The sequence below is a fragment of the Glycine max genome, chromosome 3 (assembly GCF_000004515.6).
Source record: "Glycine max cultivar Williams 82 chromosome 3, Glycine_max_v4.0, whole genome shotgun sequence".
NCBI lineage: Eukaryota > Viridiplantae > Streptophyta > Magnoliopsida > Fabales > Fabaceae > Glycine > Glycine max.
Genome location: NC_016090.4, coordinates 39,785,100 through 39,803,393, shown reverse-complemented (window position 1 = coordinate 39,803,393; position 18,294 = coordinate 39,785,100). Strand labels below are relative to the sequence as shown.

Here is an 18,294-nt window from a genome sequence, read left to right as displayed (position 1 = left end):
TTGTAATTTGTTTCTCTTTGGTCGTTGCCCATCCATTGAATAAAAAAAAGCTAAATTAAAAATGCTTTTAATATAAAATAATTAATATAATAATTAGAAACTTATGACCATATAATTCCATCCTTTCCCCATTTGTATAAAATTTCTTTAAAGCTCTCTGACTATAGTTGTGAAACCCATTTTTATTTGGTGAGTTGGATTGGTTCAATCGAAATTCAGTGATCTAATTAAATTAGTTTCATTATTAAATCGGTCACATAATTAATCTAGGATAATTCGACTAAACTCAATCAGTTAAATCTTCGAATGGTTGGACTGATCTGATCAAATTAGTTTTAAAAAAAAATAAATCACTTTAATATCTGATTATTATCAATTATTATTTAAAATTTGAGTGTATGAATAAATTTTTCTTATATATAAATAATGTTAGTTATATATTTATAATATATATATATATATATATATATATATATATAAAAATTAAATTTTTAATATATAACGGATGAAATCGAATTAACCACTAACAGGTTAAATAAGTAATCCATTGATCCAGTATCTCAACGGATCAATGACGGAATCGGGTTTGACCATTAATAACTATGCTCCTAATCACAAAATCCATGTTCACGTTACAAAACAACGATACGGAAGCATGTATGGCCAAGTGGCCACTGGCCACTGGCTAGAATACCGCGCTTTCTCTCCACTGCAGGTGCAAGACAGGTATTCAGTTCTTTTTTTTTTGTTTCATTTTTTTTATATAAAGGTATTCAATCAATTAGTTCATAGAAACACAAAAGTTTAAATCTGCAATAGATATTTTTCTTTTTTGAGAGAATATAGATATTTTTCTATACACATGTTTTCATATGAGTAACTTTAGTTCTTGATTTTTTATATTTTAATTATTATATATACATTTTGTCATTATTTTATTCTGTTAAAAAACTAATAATAGAGATTAAAATATTAAAAAAGCTGTTGTTAAGAAATGAATTAAATATAGGATTTCTAAATAAAAGAATGAAAGTATTATTAATTTTCTGTTTAAAAAAACTAGGCAATACACTAATAATATGAAAAAGGTTTTATAAGATTTTTTTTCCTTGAAGGGAATAAGTATGATCAACAAAGTTTTATCTCTAAATATTTATCAGAACTCAAATTTGAAATTTAACACTAAGCTGAAACAATCATCACAGGTTAATCCATGCACTTGATGTCTCATCCAATCACGAGCCTGTATTTTATGATTAGTTTATTTATTTATTTACATAGTAGTACTAATATTTTTAGCGCATTTTATTATTATTATTATTGGCTGTACTGCTAGTTTAGACATGCATAATTTAATTAAAAAAAAAGATGTAAAAGTAATAAAATTAGTAAAGATGAATGAAGAGAGTAATAATTATAGCGCAGCGAGTCAGCATCCAATTTGACGGTGTCGGTGATTCACCAAATTCCTTGTTTCCTTCTAAAATCTAAATTCCCTTTCTCCCTTGTCTTCTCTTTTCTCAATTTCGCTCTCTATTGTCATCAATTCACACATCCACCGTTCAGTTAAAAACCACCCAAATCCGATGGCGGCGTCGCGGCGTCTCCGGGACCTCCAATCCCAACCGGCGAACAAGATCTGCGTGGACTGTTCCCAGAAGAACCCGCAATGGGCCTCCGTATCGTACGGCGTCTTCATGTGCCTAGAGTGCTCAGGCAAGCACCGCGGCCTGGGCGTGCACATCTCCTTCGTGCGATCCGTGACGATGGATTCGTGGTCCGAAATCCAGATCAAGAAAATGGAAGCCGGAGGCAACGACAAACTCAACGCCTTCCTCACGCAATACGGCATCCCCAAGGAAACCGACATCGTCGCCAAGTACAACTCCAATGCCGCAGCCGTCTACCGCGACCGCATCCAGGCCCTCGCCGACGGCCGTCCCTGGCGGGATCCCCCAGTCGTCAAGGAAGCCGTCCGCTCCTCCGCATCAAAGGGCAAGCCGCCGCTCTCGGCTGGCAACAACAACAACGGCGGATGGGATAATTGGGACCCGGACGACGGATTCGGATCGGCCAGGGGCGGGGCGGATCTCAGGAGGAACCAGTCCACCGGCGATGTGAGGGGATTCGGAGGCGGCGGGAACGTGTCGAGGTCGAAATCGACTCAGGATATGTACACGCGGGCTGAATTGGAAGCCTCTGCTGCCAACAAAGAAGACTTCTTCGCGCGGAAGAGGGCGGAGAATGAGTCAAGGCCGGAGGGGCTTCCGCCGTCGCAGGGTGGCAAGTATGTTGGATTCGGATCTGGCCCCGCCCCGAACCAGACGGGGGTTAATCAGCAAAACGATTATCTTTCTGTCGTTTCTCAGGTCCCACATCCTAGCTCTTTTTTTTTTTATGGGAAATTATATATAATATCGTTGAGAACTGTGATGTATTTTCTGTGTGTGTAGGGATTTGGTAAATTATCATTGGCTGCTGCTAATGTTGTTCAGGCCGGGACAAAAGAATTCTCTGCTAAGGTTATTGTTCTCTGCCTTATCTGCTTATTTTATTATTAGCTTCTCTATGTATTTTATTATTATTATAAAGCCATAAAGGAATACACGAGATGAGACGGTGCTGATTGAATTTTGTTGTTGGAAATTGGAATTGAAAATACTAACCTGGCGTGGGAGGGGTGTGACTGAGTGAGTGAGTGACAATAAATTATTATTGATATATGATATATTTTTTGTGCCTCCGTTGAGTTTTGTCTTGATTCAGAGGATTGAGAACAATAGTGAACGAAAGGGTATACTGATCTCTGATTTGAATTGGAACACAAGACAATTTCCAAACTCTTTCTCATGTTTTTTTCTTTTTTTTTAAGTCGATTTACAATATAATACTTGGTAATTAAATCCTATATCTACGTTTTTATTATGGGGAATAGAATCCTCTTCTCTTGTTCTGGGAACACATTTTTTGGCATGTTATAACTTAATAAGATATTTTTGTCCTTAAGTCTTACTATACAAGTATCTTTTTCAAATATGAAGATTAATTTGTGTTGGTACAGTTTAAAAGAACCCACAGCAAGTGTCGGGAAGTGGAAAACTTTTTTTTTTCTTTTCTTGTGCATATTTATTCTTAGATTTCCTTGAATTGATTCAAGGAAAAATGATATTGGACTCGCCCAATTGAAACATGACTGGATATTCTTGTTGTGACCCTTCATGCTTGATGGAACACATTTAATTAGAAGCCAATTGTGGCCCTGCTTCATGCTGCTGAAAATTTGGTGGTTTCACATTTCAGATTCTAATCATTGTAAACTTTCTTAATATGGCAACAGTAGTGGATGATTAAAAATGAAATGCACCTTAAATTTTATTGTTACCCTCAACAAAATACCAAGTATTGAAAATGAAAACCTTTCCATTTCCACCTTCTGCCAATTGTTTTGCTTTGAATTATAACTAAAAAATGAGAGGAAATTTGCATTACAAATTCACTACATATTACCCCTCCACTTTTGCCTGTCCTGCTTTGTGAGGTGCTTTTCTTTAATATTATTATTTATATATTGCAGCTTAGAGTCAGTTTGTAGTTGCATGAAAAGAGAAAATTGTCATGCCTAAGATAAAGTTTGTTTTTCTCATTCAACTTGCACCACTGGTGCATTATGAATAAAATTGTTTGGTGGCTGCTTTTTGGCCACATTTCTGATGCCTGCTACGGCTAATGGTTCTAAGCTTCTAATAAGGGTGGTACACTGTATTGGTGATTTACTTGAGGAGGTGGCCTGGTGATGAAGTTTGGGGGAATGTTGTGCTTTGCTAAATGTTTGCTAGATATGCATTGTTGGAGATGGTAAAAACTCTTTTCTTTGCAATATAGTTTGCTCAAATCTTATTTTCTGGGGCTTTCATACTACTGTCATCCATTATTATATGGGGATTGAGTTATATAGGTTAGGAGCTTCTAAGAATATCTTTTTGGGTCAAGGATTTGTATATATTGTAAATCTCATTCTGTGGTTTAATTCATTTCATAGAAAGGGGGAGAAAGGCTGGGATTTTATTGCTTATCAAACTTCTCACCGCAATTTTGCTGTTGGCACTTAGCAGTTATTTGTAACTGTATTTCTTGCTTCAGGTAAAAGAGGGTGGTTATGATTACAAGGTCAATGAAACTGTCAATGTTGTCTCTCAGAAGACATCAGAGATTGGACAAAGGACTTGGGGTATAATGAAAGGGGTCATGGCATTGGCTTCACAGAAGGTTGAGGAATTCGCTAGAGATAACCCGAATTGGATGTCTGATAACTGGCAACGAAATGAAAGTGATAGAAATGGTTTCTACCAGGAGTTCAATCGAGAGAATAATGGCCGAAATTCTTCTACCAGAGAAGGACAACATTCTTCAGGTGGGCAAACTAATACTTTTCACTCAAGCTCTTGGGATGATTGGGGCCACAATGATTCTAGGAAGGAAGAAACAGCTAAAGGATCAGCTCCTCAGTCATCAGGTGGGAAGTTTGATAATAATTATAACTCAAGCTCTTGGGATGATTGGGACCAGGAAGATACAAGGAAGAAAGAACCAGCTAAAGGGTCAGCTGCCCATAGCAGTGATGGTTGGACTGGATGGGATAATGCCAAAGATGATGGATTTGATGATATCTATGGGAGTGCATCTAATAATAAAGGTGGCGCTCATAATGACAAGTCAGGTGCTGCCTGGACAGGAGGAGGCTTTCTCTAAGGTTTGTATCATGCAATACTCTCAAGTATACTAAGGGAGGGTGGGGGGACTTGGGAGTTGGAATTATTTTTGGCCTAGTACTGTTATTTACTTTAACAAATTGTGGACCCAATCCAGAATCTTCTTTCTGTGCCACTAGAAACCATAATTTTTCACTTAACCTTTTCTAAATCACTTAGAATCTCCTTTTTGTGCAATAGAAAACATCTCACGCGGCCATGCATCAATGATTTTTCTTTTTAATTTTAACCTGCATGACTTCAGAACCTGTCGAATTTTAATGTGTTTCTTATTTGTTTGTCTGTCTGTGGTGGAACGGGGAGGGAAGGAGGATGGTTTACTTGTAAAGTAGTCAGCATCTTGAGATTTGAATTCATTTTTTTAGTTTTATTATGCGTTATTATTTTGATGTTTAATGTCTATGTTATAACTCTGATTTCAATTACACACTTTTGAACTAAAATGCGACTTGGTATATGTCTTGAACCAGGTTTTGACCTGATCTCTATCAGCATGATCAAAGTTTTGTTGGAAGTGACGCAATACAGTACCTCTTGGACTGGTGGCATGCAAACCGAGTAGGGGTGTTGTTTAATATGATGGATGTGACCTGATTGTCAACTATAAGTTTGTTGGTCACTATTAAATTCATGCCCCGTATGTGCTGGATGAATGATATATTTTGAGGTTAGAGTAATGTCTGCAAGTCTTTATTTTTCAACATTCCCCCATCCTCCCTTGTGTAATCTTTTCATGTGATTTTTTGGGGACTTCTGTATGGTTGGAAACTTATTTTAAATGTACGTACAAGTGTCTAAAGAAAGGGCAAATTGCCCAAATTTATGATTATTTTTACTGGAAGTGTGATGAAACATTTATTGTGACACGAAAATTTCATAATGGTTTTGAATTTATAGCAACTTAATTCGCTTTGTTTGTAGTTTTACTTGCTCTATAATGAACACGTGGTTCCTGTTTTGTTATTTCCCCGTAATTTGTCATTATCCATTGTATACAAAATTCTATATTTTGGGGAACAAACTTAGATCTTGTGCATCTTCGTAATGCCTAGATGGCTTTAGATGGCTTTTAATAAATAACAAAATTGAATAGATTGATCTGCAGGTTACACTGCTCAATTGTATAGAGATATACATTTTTCTCTACAAATAAAATATTATACTTCTTTATTAATTGACTTTACGTATACTTGCTGAATTACGTACTTCTCAGATACAATGGAACATGAATATGTGCGATGAAAGGGGGGTATTGGTAGTAGTCCTTTGTTTATTTCATGTGGGAGTGTATTTTTATAGGTGGACAACACTGCATTACTTCCATATGTCCAAACAAGAGTATTATATATAGAGATTAACGAAGGTTCAAAATACAGCACGTGAGATTGGGGGAGGGTTGTCATCGTACACGCAGGATGCTCATTTTATACACGGATGATTATTTATTATACATATTTGATACTACTATCATTGTACATTGGATGGTTAAAGTTCTTCGATAGCATCTTTAATCACAGTACTCTCGGCCCTTGATGTCTTAACGAGATTACTTTCGTTTGAATTTATCAAATATCGGTCCTGTATAACGAGCAATGAACTGGTAATGCCGTTACCCGAAGAGACAAAGAGATCTCCAATGGGTCCCAGCTCTTCATTCCCGTGACGAAAATCTATGTTTGTCAACATGGTTGTCTCAAGTTGTTGCTTCCCCACAATTACTAGGTCGTGATCCTTAGCTTTCCCAATTGATAACACCTCCTCTGTTATGTTGGTTGCGTTCTTTTCAATGTACTCCACAGTCTCCTGCCATTTAACCTTGAACTCGTTTACTGCTTCCTCATCCAACTCCTGGTCATGAGAGTTAAATTTGTGAGAATGGCTGGCCCTTGATAAGATATCCATTCTTAAGTTGCTTCTAGTTATTGGCTGAACTAATTAACAACAGAATGTTTGACACGTGTTTTTTTCTTAATATTAAATAATCATTAGTTAAATGTGTTATCCAAGTAATAAAAAAAGAACTCGTATTTTATTTTGGTTGACTGGAAAATTTGATGAAAGATATAAGAAACTTGTTTTCTTCATAAGGGTAAGTACCTTTTCTTTTTCCCAGTTGGTGGTTGATGTTGGTGAGTTATATTTGGGTCCCTCGTCCCCAACTTCTGTGTATGAAGTGAATCTCACTAAAAGCAACCTAATTGCTGGATGCTCTGCCATTCTGCTACCTAACTCCAAAACCTTGCGATCATGTGGTCCACCAATGAAAAATATGCACACTCTTTTCCTTGCAGCAACACTTGTCTCAGGTTCTTGTTCGTACCTTCTGGCAACCCCACGATTGACTAGCACTGCGACAGAGCAGGCTGCATTTTGAAGCACCCTTTGATTGACTTCCCTCAAACCCTGCCCTAAGTCTTCTGTCACCTCTTCATCTTCCCCTCCCCACCTTTTGTGGAAGGGCAATATAATCATTGCCACACCTTTCTTTTCTGCAACGTGGCATATGTCCTCGTGCATTGTTGACAATAGAGAGATAGATGTTAAATGATGCACAGTAACTTTACCCACTTCACCATAAGCCTGGAATGCTGTGGCAATTTGCTCATGCATTGGTCCACTCTTCATTCGGTTGATGAAGGGAAAACCATTCTTTCGACTGCGTTGAACCATCAAGATGGAGGAAGAGCTATCAGTGAGTTCGGTAAGTTGCATCACGTAGAGTTTGAGTCGTGACATGTTGGTGGCCCGAATTGATTCAACGAAGTTGATTAGTGAGGGTATGTTGCCAGGTCCATGGATGCACGCAAGAATGCGAAGCTTCTCTTGCAAATCTGTTAGCCGCGACGGTTTTTGCGAACCGGAGTTTACTATACGAGAGGGTTTGTATATGGCCAAGACTATTGGAGTTGTAATGAAGGTGGTGAAGAGAGCCATGAGTACTAGGATGGTAAACATCTCGTCGTTAAGCACCTGCTTAGCCACCATATTTAGTGTAATCAAATATAATCGCACAAAAACACAAGGTGAAACTTTAAACACATAAATTTCACTACTCATTTCTAAATCAGTGACTGGTAAATGAATTTTGGGGAATTCTAAATTGTTGGATATAAAGAAGGGAAAGGTGGGCACCAAGCTATTCAACAGCCAGAGAGGGAAACAAAAAAGAGAAAAATATAGGTATTATAAATAATATGATGGGATAGGAAAATTGAAATAAAAAAAGTACATATGTAGTTGATGTAAAATAAGAAAAAAAAAGTGTTTGAGTAAAGTGTGTCCAAATACACTATAATAAGCGTTGATATAATGTTTGATACAAAGAGGTGTTTGTACATTATCATTCTTAAAGTATCTCATAAACCTTGTTTGATGCAAAAATTACTCACAAGAATTACGTTTGCGTTTCGTATTTTTTTACATGAGAATGAGAAAAATTGTACACGGATGACGTATGCCCAAACACATTGTAATAGGTGTGGATGTAGTTTTTTATATAAAGTTGTGTATTTAAATTGTTTTTCTTAAATTATAGACCTTTTCAATTTTAAATAGAAGATAAATGTGTTTTTACTTTCTCGTTTTATTCACTTTAAAAGAGTCAAATATGAAAAATAATATCTTTATCTAGGATATGATCTTTGAAAGAGAACAATTCACTTTAGAGATTAAAGTAAATAATCTTAATGATTATAATGATTGATATTATGTTACATGCATACCCAATCATTCATGCAAATGCCATTCTTATATTATTTTTTTTTAAAGAAAAAAGTTAAATTTCGTGTGTGTATGTACTATTCTCATAAGAGTCTATGAAAATAAGTGACACCTCATAGTGTGTACGACAAAAAGATACGTAGTTGACAAGTTAGTTAAAAGGTAAAAAAAGTTAATTTTTAGTTGAAAATTAATAAACTAACTTATATTCAACTATAAATATGTGATAAAGTTAACCATTGAACTAGATGATGATAATCGTAGAATAACACAAAACAACATATTTGTATAATTACTACTACATCAATAGCAATGTAAAGCATAACTCACCTTCTTCTCTCTGCCAATATTGAGAACGATTAGCTCCACCAACCCTTTGGTGTTCATTAACACTCCAAGCGTCAAGGATTCTCTCACCGGCACCATGTGTTGGTAAATATTTGTGTTTTAATTTAAAATTTATAAATATATATTAATTCTATTTTATAAAATAATATTTATTTTAGATTCTCTTAAGATTTTGTTTTAATGAGTCAAACTAGTTTGTTATATTTGTTGTGACAACTGTAGGTTGGTTTTTCAACGGTCATATTTCTAACGGTCATATTTTGTTGTTGCAAAATGCCTATATATATATCTCTTTCCTCTTTTTTTTCTAGAGATATAGACTGAGAGCTCTGGTTTCTTTCTGCCAACAATTTATCTCTTTCTTTTCCTATACAAAACTTAATTTTTGTGAGAGCAAGAGCATTGGTGTTCATAAGGTTCGGGGATCCTTTCGCTGCACACGATCGGAACCAACGGGTTGTCGTATCTTGGGAGAGGAGCGCAATCAGAATTTTTTACCCGTGCAGTGGGGGCGTTTTCTCTCTAAGGATAGCGTTTACGCGCTTCAACCCAGGCTATTTAATTCTTTCCCTTAATTTAATTTTTCCTTGTGCTCATTGTGTGATATAATGCATTATTTATGTGTTGTCAATTAAATTTAATTTGCTACTGCTATTTTGTTATTTAATTCAAGACTGTGCATCTTCTTCATATTTATTTTCCTTCATTTTATTTTATTTTCCAACAGTCTTAGAGAGAAAAATGTTTTAGAGAGAAAAAGCGTTATCACTTTCTTCTTGCATAGTCTTTTCTACAATAGCATTCTGTTTTATCAAAAATGTATGTCGTCAATATGATTGAGTTCCTTTCTAGTAAGCATGAAAAATTAATGGATGAAAATGCAATGCATTATGTTCCATTAAAAATGTTTTTATTATATTATTTTATTTCCTGAAATTTTAAATTAGTATGAGATTGTTGAAAAAATATTTTCTTTGTCAATTGTATTTTTGTTTAAGATAAAATGCTTTTAGAATTAGTTTGTGTGAAAAAAAAATACTAAAAGCATCTCAGTACTTTCATTCCTGCCTTAAAAAGTTATCTTTTACTTGGTCAAATGATCATGTGAACACAAGTATTTAAAATCAAGACGTTTGTTGTTTGATTTTTTAATTTCTATTGTTTAATTTTATTATTATTACTGCAAGTATTTTGTTGCTACATGTTGACTGATTGTCTCTTTATATATATAACTCATTGATAAAACATAAAAATAATAAAATAAACACTTTGGTGAAGCTTTATATTTTGCATGTCATATTCTTAAAAGAGTACCTTATAAACAAAAGAAAAATCTTTATGAGCTATGGAGAAAAGGAGAACCACTGAAATATCTTAAAGTGTGGGGGTGTCTAGTAAAGGTTAATATCCCTATTAATAAGAAAAGGAAAATTGAAAAAAAAAATATTAATTATATTTTGTTGAATATTTTTTACATAATACTACTTATAGATGCTTAGTTATTAATTCAGAAGTATCTGAAATTTCTAATGTTACTATTATGGAGTCTAGAGATGTGACTTTCTTTCAAAATATTTTTTTCTTGAAAAATAAATTGTTAAATCTTTGTATGGTTTGAAACAAGCTCCAAAGCATTGACACAAAAGTTTGATTAAGTTATTCTTTTGTATGATTTTCAAATTAATGTTAGTGATAAATGTGTGCATGTGAAACAATTTGATGATAATGGATGCGTCATTTTATATATCTAGATGACATATTGATAGTTGGTAGTAAATGAATTTCATAAATGATGTGAAGTTTTTATTGTCTAGAAATTTTGATATGAAAGACCTTGGTTGTGTAGATGTGATTTTGGGTATTAAGCTTATAGAGAAAAATGATGGTATGATTTTTTACCCAATCTTATTATGTTGAAAAGCTATTGAAGAAGTTTAATTATTTTGATACGAAACATGTTTTTACTCCTTGTGACTCATCCATCAAGTTAAAAAAAAATTTGAGTAAAGAAATTTCTTCACATAAATATTCTCAAAGTATCGGTTCTTTGTTGCATTTGACAAACTTTTCTAGGCCTATCTAATATTGCACATGCAGTTGGTAGATTGGAAAGTAATTGAAGAATTTAGTGATACAAAATTAAAGTTCTAATTTTGATGAAATAAAATTGACAAGTGGTCATGTCTTTGCTTTAGCTGGTTGTGCAGTATCATGAAAATCTATTAGACAAATTATTATTTCACATGAAAGCAAAAATTATTGCTTTAAATACTGCTACTAGTGAGGCTGAATTTCTTAAAAATGTATTATGTGATTTGTCATTGTTAAATAAGCCTATACCTCCAATTTCAATGCATTGTGATAGTCAAATTGCTATATCTAAAGTGACATGCAAAATTTTAATGAAAAAAGAAGACACTTAAGAGTGAGACATAAGTCTATAAGAAATTTGATTTCTCATGATGTCATTTCTCTTGACTTTGTCAGGTCAAAAAATAATATTGCGGATCCGCTTACAAAAAGATTGACATGTCAACAAGTATTTGAGTCGTCGAGGGGAATGAGATTAAAGTCCATTATTTAGTTACAACAATGGACACCCGTCTCCGTGTGATTGGTGATCCCATGAATGGAGTTCAACGGGTAACAACGAAATTGTTTGTTGACTAAAGTACACCAAAATGAAATTTGACGGAGCTGTTCCGTTTCTCATTCCTATGACGAGGTGTATTATAAATTGTGGCAATATTAAGGTTGAGGTATTTATATATGTGTATTTTTGGTAAAAAAAAAACAAAATACCTATTAATGAATCCGATGACAATTATTGTAGGGGTGAGGGTCACAACTCACTCTTTGAGGATTCACCTAGTGAGTGTGGTGGTGGGGCCGCCACTGTGAGATATGGGCTAATCTCTAAGTGACACTCACGAAACAAGATACAAGCGCAAGGCCGTGTAACGCGCTACCACTGATTAGAACCTAATTGAACACCAATATTGTAGGGGTTGTGTACTAAAGTCCGGTTAAAGAATATGTAGTTCAAGACAATCAAGTCACTACATTTTTCTCGGATGGAAGTTCATAAACACTAGGTATAAGGCTCAAACCCGGAAGGTTCCTTATACCGAAATACAATATCACATGCTCTTTCTCTTATATTTTTATCTTTCAGAAAATATATTTTAAAATTTTAAATTATGTGGGGGAATGTTGGTAAATATTTGTGTTTTAATTTAAAATTTATAAATATATATTAATTCTATTTTATAAAATAATATTTATTTTAGATTCTCTTAAGATTTTGTTTTAATGAGTCAAACTAGTTTGTTATATTTGTTGTGACAACTGTAGGTTGATTTTTCAACGGTCATATTTCTAACGGTCATATTTTGTTGTTGCAAAATGCCTATATATATATCTCTTTCCTCTTTTCTAGAGATATAGACTGAGAGCTCTGGTTTCTTTCTGCCAACAATTTATCTCTTTCTTTTCCTATACAAAACTTAATTTTTGTGAGAGCAAGAGCATTGGTATTCATAAGGTTCGGGGATCCTTTCGCTGCACACGATCGGAACCAACGGGTTGTCGTATCTTGGGAGAGGAGCGCAATCAGAATTTTTTACCCGTGCAGTGGGGGCGTTTTCTCTCTAAGGATAGCGTTTACGCGCTTCAACCCAGGCTATTTAATTCTTTCCCTTAATTTAATTTTTCCTTGTGCTCATTGTGTGATATAATGCATTATTTATGTGTTGTCAATTAAATTTAATTTGCTACTGCTATTTTGTTATTTAATTCAAGACTGTGCATCTTCTTCATATTTATTTTCCTTCATTTTATTTTATTTTCCAACACCATGCACATCATCGCCACGGCAAACGTTCCCAAAATCTTCCCCACGCTCGCGGTGGACGTAACCAGCAAAAGAAGCCCCCAATCCACCACGCTTCGTAACTTAGTCACGTCAGTTTTCAAACCACTGGCAGCAAAGTACAAGGGAAGGAACAACGTGGACACGAAGTCCTCAATCCTCCTCGTCATTCTATTTGCAAATTCGCCACCTTTCGGTATCGTTAGCCCGAAAACAAATCCCCCGAAAATTGAATGTAACCCTATCATGTCTGTCACTAACCCCGATAACATTACTCCCGCTAGAGTTAAACATATGTAGATTTCGGGTAACACGTCTTGTTCGTGAGAACACTTGCGAGCAACACGGTTCATCACCGGTCGAACCAGGATCATCATGGCTGCAACAAACGCCATCCCTGAAACATTAATTTACTCGATTAGTTCTTTCAAGTATGAGTATTAATTGTTTTGTATAGTTCTTTCAAGTATGAATATCAATTATTTTGTGTTATAACTTATGCGCTTTTTTATTTTAATCATTGAGTGTTTAATTTTATAATTTTTCAATTGTTAAAGTTAAATTTTCATATCAAAATTTGTTCAATAATTAATAAGAATATTATCAAATTATTAAATAACATTAATTTTTGTAAATTATTAAGGGGATTATATATGTGTGTACACAAAAAGTATTTAACTTTTTTTATTAATTATAAAATACTATTTGAATTCTTAAAATTAGGAAATCAAATGCTACATTTAATCATATGTCATCATGGAATATAAATTTGTTGAATTTTGTAATAAATATCTTAAAGTCACTTAAGAGGTTCTTAAGTTTGTGAATTGGTTCTACTATTTTTTTAAATGAATAAAAAAAAGTTTAAGAATTGGTTCTTACTCACGAACAACATTGGAGGAGATTGACACGACTTCTAGAATTGATTCTTGCATAAGTAATTGGTTCTTAATTAAAATAATATTTCATGAGATCGATAATACATAAAATTCATTTTAAGTTCTTAGATGATTCTACAACTAGGAAGAAAGTTGTTAAAATTCTTAAGTATGGATGTTGCAAGGTAAGACTCACTGAAACACAGTTAAAAACTCTAGTTTGAGAAAACATTCTTCATTTTCACTTTTAATGGCAAAAACATCATCTTGTTTTCACTGTTTTAAAAAGTTTGTACCAGAAACCTGTAAAAAAAATATTTTTTTTTGTTTTTAGGATTTTACTATTTTTCATACAAAATTTTAAAAACAGGAAATGGAAAATAAAATACAAAGTGATTTTATTTCAAATTAAATGGCCCCTTGAACTCTCTCTTTTTTTTTTCTACTTGAAGTGTACTATTGAAAAGGTAATTGTGATAATTTTTCATTAGTTGACACTTGACAGAATAAAAGTTTTTGTAGTGTATGAAAACTATTTTTTTTTAATATTATTAAACAACCGACTAAAATTATAAGATTAAGTATTAACATTCTCGGAATTTTAATAATTAATTATTGTATACTAAAGTTTAATTATGATAGTTAAAGGAATCTAGTTTGGTTGTTTGAGGAAGATAAGTGAGTTATTATTGCAAATTTTTTATATTATCTTAAATTTTTATAAATAAAAAAATTAATTATGATAAATATAATTAAGTACTTAAGTTATAACTATAGTAGGTCCACCTGAGAAGAGCACCCATATTGATGTCAACAAGCTGCTTTTGTGTCCCTGGCCAGCCAAAGCCACCGCCAAGGCCAACAAAACCCACGCAGCGACGTCGTTGAAGGCTGCAGCCGCCATGGCGGTTTCTCCCACACGTGTGGTCAGCAGTTTGAGCTCCGCTAAGATGCGCGCGAGCACAGGGAAAGCCGTGATGGACAGAGATACCCCTAAGAACACGAAGTGCTGAACGTACCCTATGTTATGGTTTTCAGAGCGGATGGCTCTCTGGAGAAGGAACGTTACTCCCACGGCGCAGATGAAGGGGAGGGTTATTCCGGCCACCGCGATGTTGAAGGCTTGCTTGCCGCTCCGGCGAATGGTGCGAAAGTCGAGCTCTAGGCCCACCAGAAATAGATAGAATAAGAGGCCGAAGCTTGCCACTGATTCCAGCATGGTAGTGCTCCATGCTGGGAACACTATGTGCATGAATTTCTTGTTGCGCCCAATAGCAGAAGGCCCCAACAAAATTCCACCCTGAAATCATTTTATTATATATAACTGAATTCTCAACAAAAATCCAAAAAAACTTACTCAAAATATTGAAATTGAATAAACTAAAAATTAAATAAATAAAAAAGTGAAAAATTAAAAGTTATATAAAATTGTAAAATTAAGAGAGTAAATTATTAAATATAAAATGAAATCTACAAAATTATTATTTTCAATAAATTTCAATTAGAGAATATTAAAAAAAATGTACTAAAAAATACTTTCTTAGCATTTCTTTAAGGTTTATGCACATAGATTAAAAAATATTTAATAAAAGAAAAATATTATCATATTTAATTTAGACTAAAATAATCTTATTTAGTTTGATATGTTGATTCTTCATGTTACCATTAGTAATGAGATATTAATTAACGAAGGATATATTTGAAAGAAAAAACATTAATTAGACTTGCAAACTATATATAAAACATCAACAATTGTGAAATAAAACAAAAAGCTAAAACATCTAAAGATATGAGAAACAGATTGTATATTTTTTAAATCATCATTTAAAATATTTATTAATTTTGTGAATGATTAATTTTTATCAAAAAAATCTTACTAATTATCTTGGATAAGATCTTTCTTCTCAATCATATTTTTTTTCATATATAAAGTTTAAATTTAAAATTTTATTTATAGAATTTGAGTTGAGTTCTACTCGAATTAACAATAATTTTTGTATAAATAATAGAGCAAATTATATTTACTATCTTTAACATTTCATGAAATAACACAAATTCTCTTTATTTTTTAATATTTATACCAATCTCCTTTACAAGGAAATATTTAAGAGAGTAAATTATTAAATATAAAATGAAATCCACAAAATTATTATTTTCAATTTCTTTAAGGTTTATGCACATAGATTAAAAAATATTTAATAAAAGAAAAATATTATCATATTCAATTTAGACTAAAATAACATTATTTAGTTTGATACTTTGATTCTTGATGTTACCATTAGCAATGAGTAGGGATGAAAATGAGTGGAGCCGTCAAGGACCTTTGGCTCCACCTATTTAAGGTTCGGCTCGATTTGACTTGATTACTATGAAGACTAAGCTCAAGTTTCTTCAAAAGTTTTTTTAGATAAAAAGGTCAAAGTCAAACTATAAAAAAAACTTGTTAAACTTGACAAGCGTTTAAGTAATAATAATAATAATAATAATAATAATAATAATAATATGACATTATGAATGACAAAATGAAGTGACATAAAGTGTTTAAAAAATTCATTTGCAAGTAAAAAATCTTCAAAAAGGAAAAGACTCAAGTTAAAAGAATAATGCAATCAAATTAATACTTCCAAAAAAAAAGAATGTTTTGTAAAGACATTTTCAGAAAATTTAAATATTTTTATTTGGTTATATTGGTATAAATCATCTCAAATCCATATATTTTTTAATATTATGTTGTTTTTTTCATTTTCTTTTGATATACTTTGTGTTTTAACAACTTGAATTCAATATGATTTTGTTTATTAATTATTCTTGGATTTGTACATTACTTATACGAAATTTTATAAGTTTCTTTTTTTAGTTAATATTTCATTAGGTTATAAAATAATTAATTAGTCAAAGACGTCTTTAAGCAGACTTTTAAATAAGTTCGTAGGTCAAATCAGGCTTCTATGTAAGCCGAGTTGAGCCTAATGTAAAATATTCATTAATTTTGTGAATGATTAATTTTTATCAAAAAAATCTTACTAACTATCTTTTGGATAAGATGTTTCTTCTCAATCATATTTTTTTCATATATAAAGTTTAAATTTAAAATTTTATTTATGGAATTTAAGTTGAGTTCTACTTGAATTAACAATAATTTTTGTATAAATAATAGAGCAAATTACATTTACTATCTTTAGCATTTCATGAAATAACACAAATTCTCTTTAGTTTTTAATATTTATACCAATCTCCTTTACAAGGAAATATTGCCTAATGTTTTTTAAACAATTAAGGGAGTAAGTGCGGAGGTAATAAATAAGAAATTTGGATAATTTGATGAAACCTGTATAATTTATTCTAAATAATAAATTTGATATTTTAAATTATTTTTTATTATGCTTATTATAGAAGTATTTTATTATTCATTTAAAATCTTTTCTAAATAAAAATAAAAGCAAAACTAGTCATTAATTTTTTATAACGGTTTAAATTCAACTAAATCAAAAGCTACTCATTAGTCTTTGTAGAATCACATGATTAAACACAAGTTATTAATGTGTTGAAGTTAATATTGATTTTTTTAGATACTACTTGAGTTTATCCTTGACAAAAATAATTTGTCAGACTTTACTTATCTCTTAATTAAACTCTAAATAAATTAGAATTTTTATTCTCTAATGAACTAGAGGATTAAGACAAAATAAAACTTAAACAAAATACTTTAATTTCATATTATATTATTATTGATATAATTTTTAAAATAATTATTATGATAATAAATTTTTTACTAAACATGATAGTCTATGATCGGATATTGTATGAAATTGTCCTATCATGGAGTGCCTTTTAAGAAATTAAAGTGTATGGACTACGGTGCTAATTCGTTAATCACTTTAGAACAATATTATTCTTTAGGAAAGATTCTTGGTCAATAAATTAAGAAACTCCGTACTATTACTCTATTAGTGTGTTTTGTTTAATTTGAACTTACAATAATCTCGGCGACAACTTTAGGTTGACGAAAGGGTTTGAGGAGAAAGGCGAGTGTGCGGCTCACGAAGACTACGAGGATGGTTTGAACGATCAACAAAGGAAGAGCGTGGTTCAGGGGATTATCGCCCTGCCAGGCTCCTTCCGACGCCGTTGTGATGGTGCTCGCGTTGAACGTCATGGCCAAAGACTCAGTGCTTCTTGCTGTGTTAGTTAGTTAGGAAATTAAAACAAAAACAATCATAGGAAGGTGATGAAAACTAGCTAGGTTTGGTTTGGTGTGCTCGAGTGTTAGAAGAATAGGTATTCTTATAGAGCAAGAGTCGCAAGAAGATTCCTTGGATCATTGGATGTAATTGGGTGGAGAAAAACATATAAGTGCACTACTAAAAACACACATTTAATATTTGCTGGTATCTATTCGCGAGTCAATTGTGTGTAAGTGCCAGTTTTAAAAATGAGTATCTGTGTGGTAGTGACCATTTCATTTTCATGTGGCGTTGCATTTTGTTTTAGGGATCTCGAATCATTTTATGGTCAGTAGAAACATCTGTGAAAGTTAAAGTTTGTTTCTTTTTTTAGAAACAATTCTAGTTCATTTTTCAAGAAAATTCGTCATCAAGCTACTTTTAGAATATCTTCATTCTTAAAACACGACCAAATTGACAAATTGGTAATTACAGCCAGTCATATTCTAGTTGAGTGCTATTTAGGCACAACCCTTTCACCCGCA

The 18,294-nt window shown here is 32.6% G+C and overlaps 2 protein-coding genes across 2 annotated transcripts; one reads left to right on the top strand and one right to left on the bottom strand.

Annotated features, from left to right (window-relative positions):
* The first annotated feature begins 1,297 nt into the window (after positions 1-1,297).
* Positions 1,298-5,610, top strand: LOC100801306 (probable ADP-ribosylation factor GTPase-activating protein AGD6). Its single transcript, XM_003521288.5, has 4 exons — positions 1,298-2,369; positions 2,454-2,522; positions 4,141-4,750; positions 5,240-5,610. The coding sequence occupies exons 1-3, from the start codon at positions 1,587-1,589 to the stop codon at positions 4,747-4,749; spliced, it is 1,461 nt and encodes a 486-aa protein (XP_003521336.1). The 5' UTR covers positions 1,298-1,586; the 3' UTR covers position 4,750; positions 5,240-5,610.
* Positions 5,611-5,764: 154 nt separating this feature from the next.
* CHX1 (cation/H(+) antiporter 1) lies at positions 5,765-18,075 on the bottom strand. Its single transcript, NM_001353420.1, has 6 exons — positions 17,563-18,075; positions 14,373-14,886; positions 12,696-13,105; positions 8,820-8,915; positions 6,867-7,739; positions 5,765-6,617 (listed from the first exon to the last, which is right to left on the bottom strand). Exons 1-6 carry the CDS (start codon positions 17,740-17,742, stop codon positions 6,255-6,257), a joined length of 2,436 nt encoding a protein of 811 aa, NP_001340349.1. The 5' UTR covers positions 17,743-18,075; the 3' UTR covers positions 5,765-6,254.
* Between the last annotated feature and the right edge of the window lie 219 nt (positions 18,076-18,294).